Consider the following 1,178-nt stretch of genomic DNA (forward strand, 5'->3'; position numbering starts at 1 on the left):
CTAGACAGCCCGCATTTTTGAGCGATTCTTCTTGGGCACCGTTGGTGCCGAATTGGCCTTGTGCTCGAGAATCTTCTGGTGGGCTTTTGCCTCGGCCTGTTGCACTTCCTTATTGTGGCGTGTTTCGACGTCGTCGAAGAGGGGGCAATTGCCCTTCCGTCCACCTCTTGACTTGTCGTCAAAGTGGGCATAGTCGCACGACTCGGCACTGGACATTTTTACACCTACGCTTGGTACAGGTCATTTTGTTGCACCCTGATTCTGTGACAAAAGCCGTGCCGCCTACGTCATGTCAGATGTCAGCATCAGGTGTAATCTGATGAGTTGTCTTAGTCCCGTTGCCGAGTACGCAAGGATACTTACATTTGTTGCATTTGCGGATGAGCGCAGTGGACATGGCCTCCTCAATCTGACGGCGACCACCTTCCGTGCTGTTTTCAGTAGCAGCTTCTGCACAAGTTGTAGGTATATGTGTTTCTTCTCCGCAAAGCCGGCAGCTGACCACGTGGCAGTCGGGGTTCTCGCATTTGAACTCTTGTTGATATCGACCGATGGATACTAGGCGGCATAAGGGCAGAAAGGACAAGTCGCCAAGCCGTCGATGCCAGCCATTCGGAGATCAGCCTCGAATTCGATGCGATCCAGGGCTTGGTTGAGTCGATCGTCAAAGAATCTGGCACATCCTTGATGGGCGAATCCAGCATCGCATCCATCCGTGGACATGCAGGTGAATTCGAATTTGGAGAGGCCAACCACCGTTTCGGCGTTGCGGCGTGCACAATCGACACAGAAGAACTTGGATGGCTCAGCAATAGTCTGAAAGAAGGGGGCACCATATTCTCACGTGGTTCCCATTTTCGCAGCAGACCATACGATTGAGAGCGAACTCGCCATAACACCAGCCGCAATCAAAAATAGTAGCTGCTTCGCGTTTGGCTCCAGCAGCCTCTGGCATTCGACGAGCAGCCACAGGTTCTTTCAAAGCTCTCTTTTCAATAGGATCCACCGTCTCTGCGAGCTGATCCAATCTCTTCCCCTCGCGAATACGATTCGATGTTGGAGTCTTTTTCTTCTTGAGCGTAAAGCCGATAGGGAGGCGATTTAGCACATCAGAGATCAACGGAACGGGCCATTGAGAAACTTGGGCAGTATCGTGCTTCAAAATTTCCCTCCTATGC

At 51.7% G+C, this 1,178-nt stretch overlaps 1 protein-coding gene across 1 annotated transcript; it reads right to left on the bottom strand.

Annotated features, from left to right (window-relative positions):
• On the bottom strand, positions 1 to 723 carry CABS01_16707 (ubiquitin-conjugating enzyme; the record flags this gene model as incomplete). The annotated part of the gene is made up of 4 exons (XM_060550037.1): positions 1 to 208; positions 255 to 282; positions 364 to 431; positions 560 to 723. The coding sequence occupies 4 exons, from the start codon at positions 721 to 723 to the stop codon at positions 1 to 3; spliced, it is 468 nt and encodes a 155-aa protein (XP_060404038.1).
• Positions 724 to 1,178: the final 455 nt, after the last annotated feature.

The sequence above is a fragment of the Colletotrichum abscissum genome, assembly GCF_030869225.1.
Source record: "Colletotrichum abscissum strain IMI 504890 chromosome Unknown Scaffold_133.1, whole genome shotgun sequence".
Classification (NCBI taxonomy): Eukaryota; Fungi; Ascomycota; class Sordariomycetes; order Glomerellales; family Glomerellaceae; genus Colletotrichum; species Colletotrichum abscissum.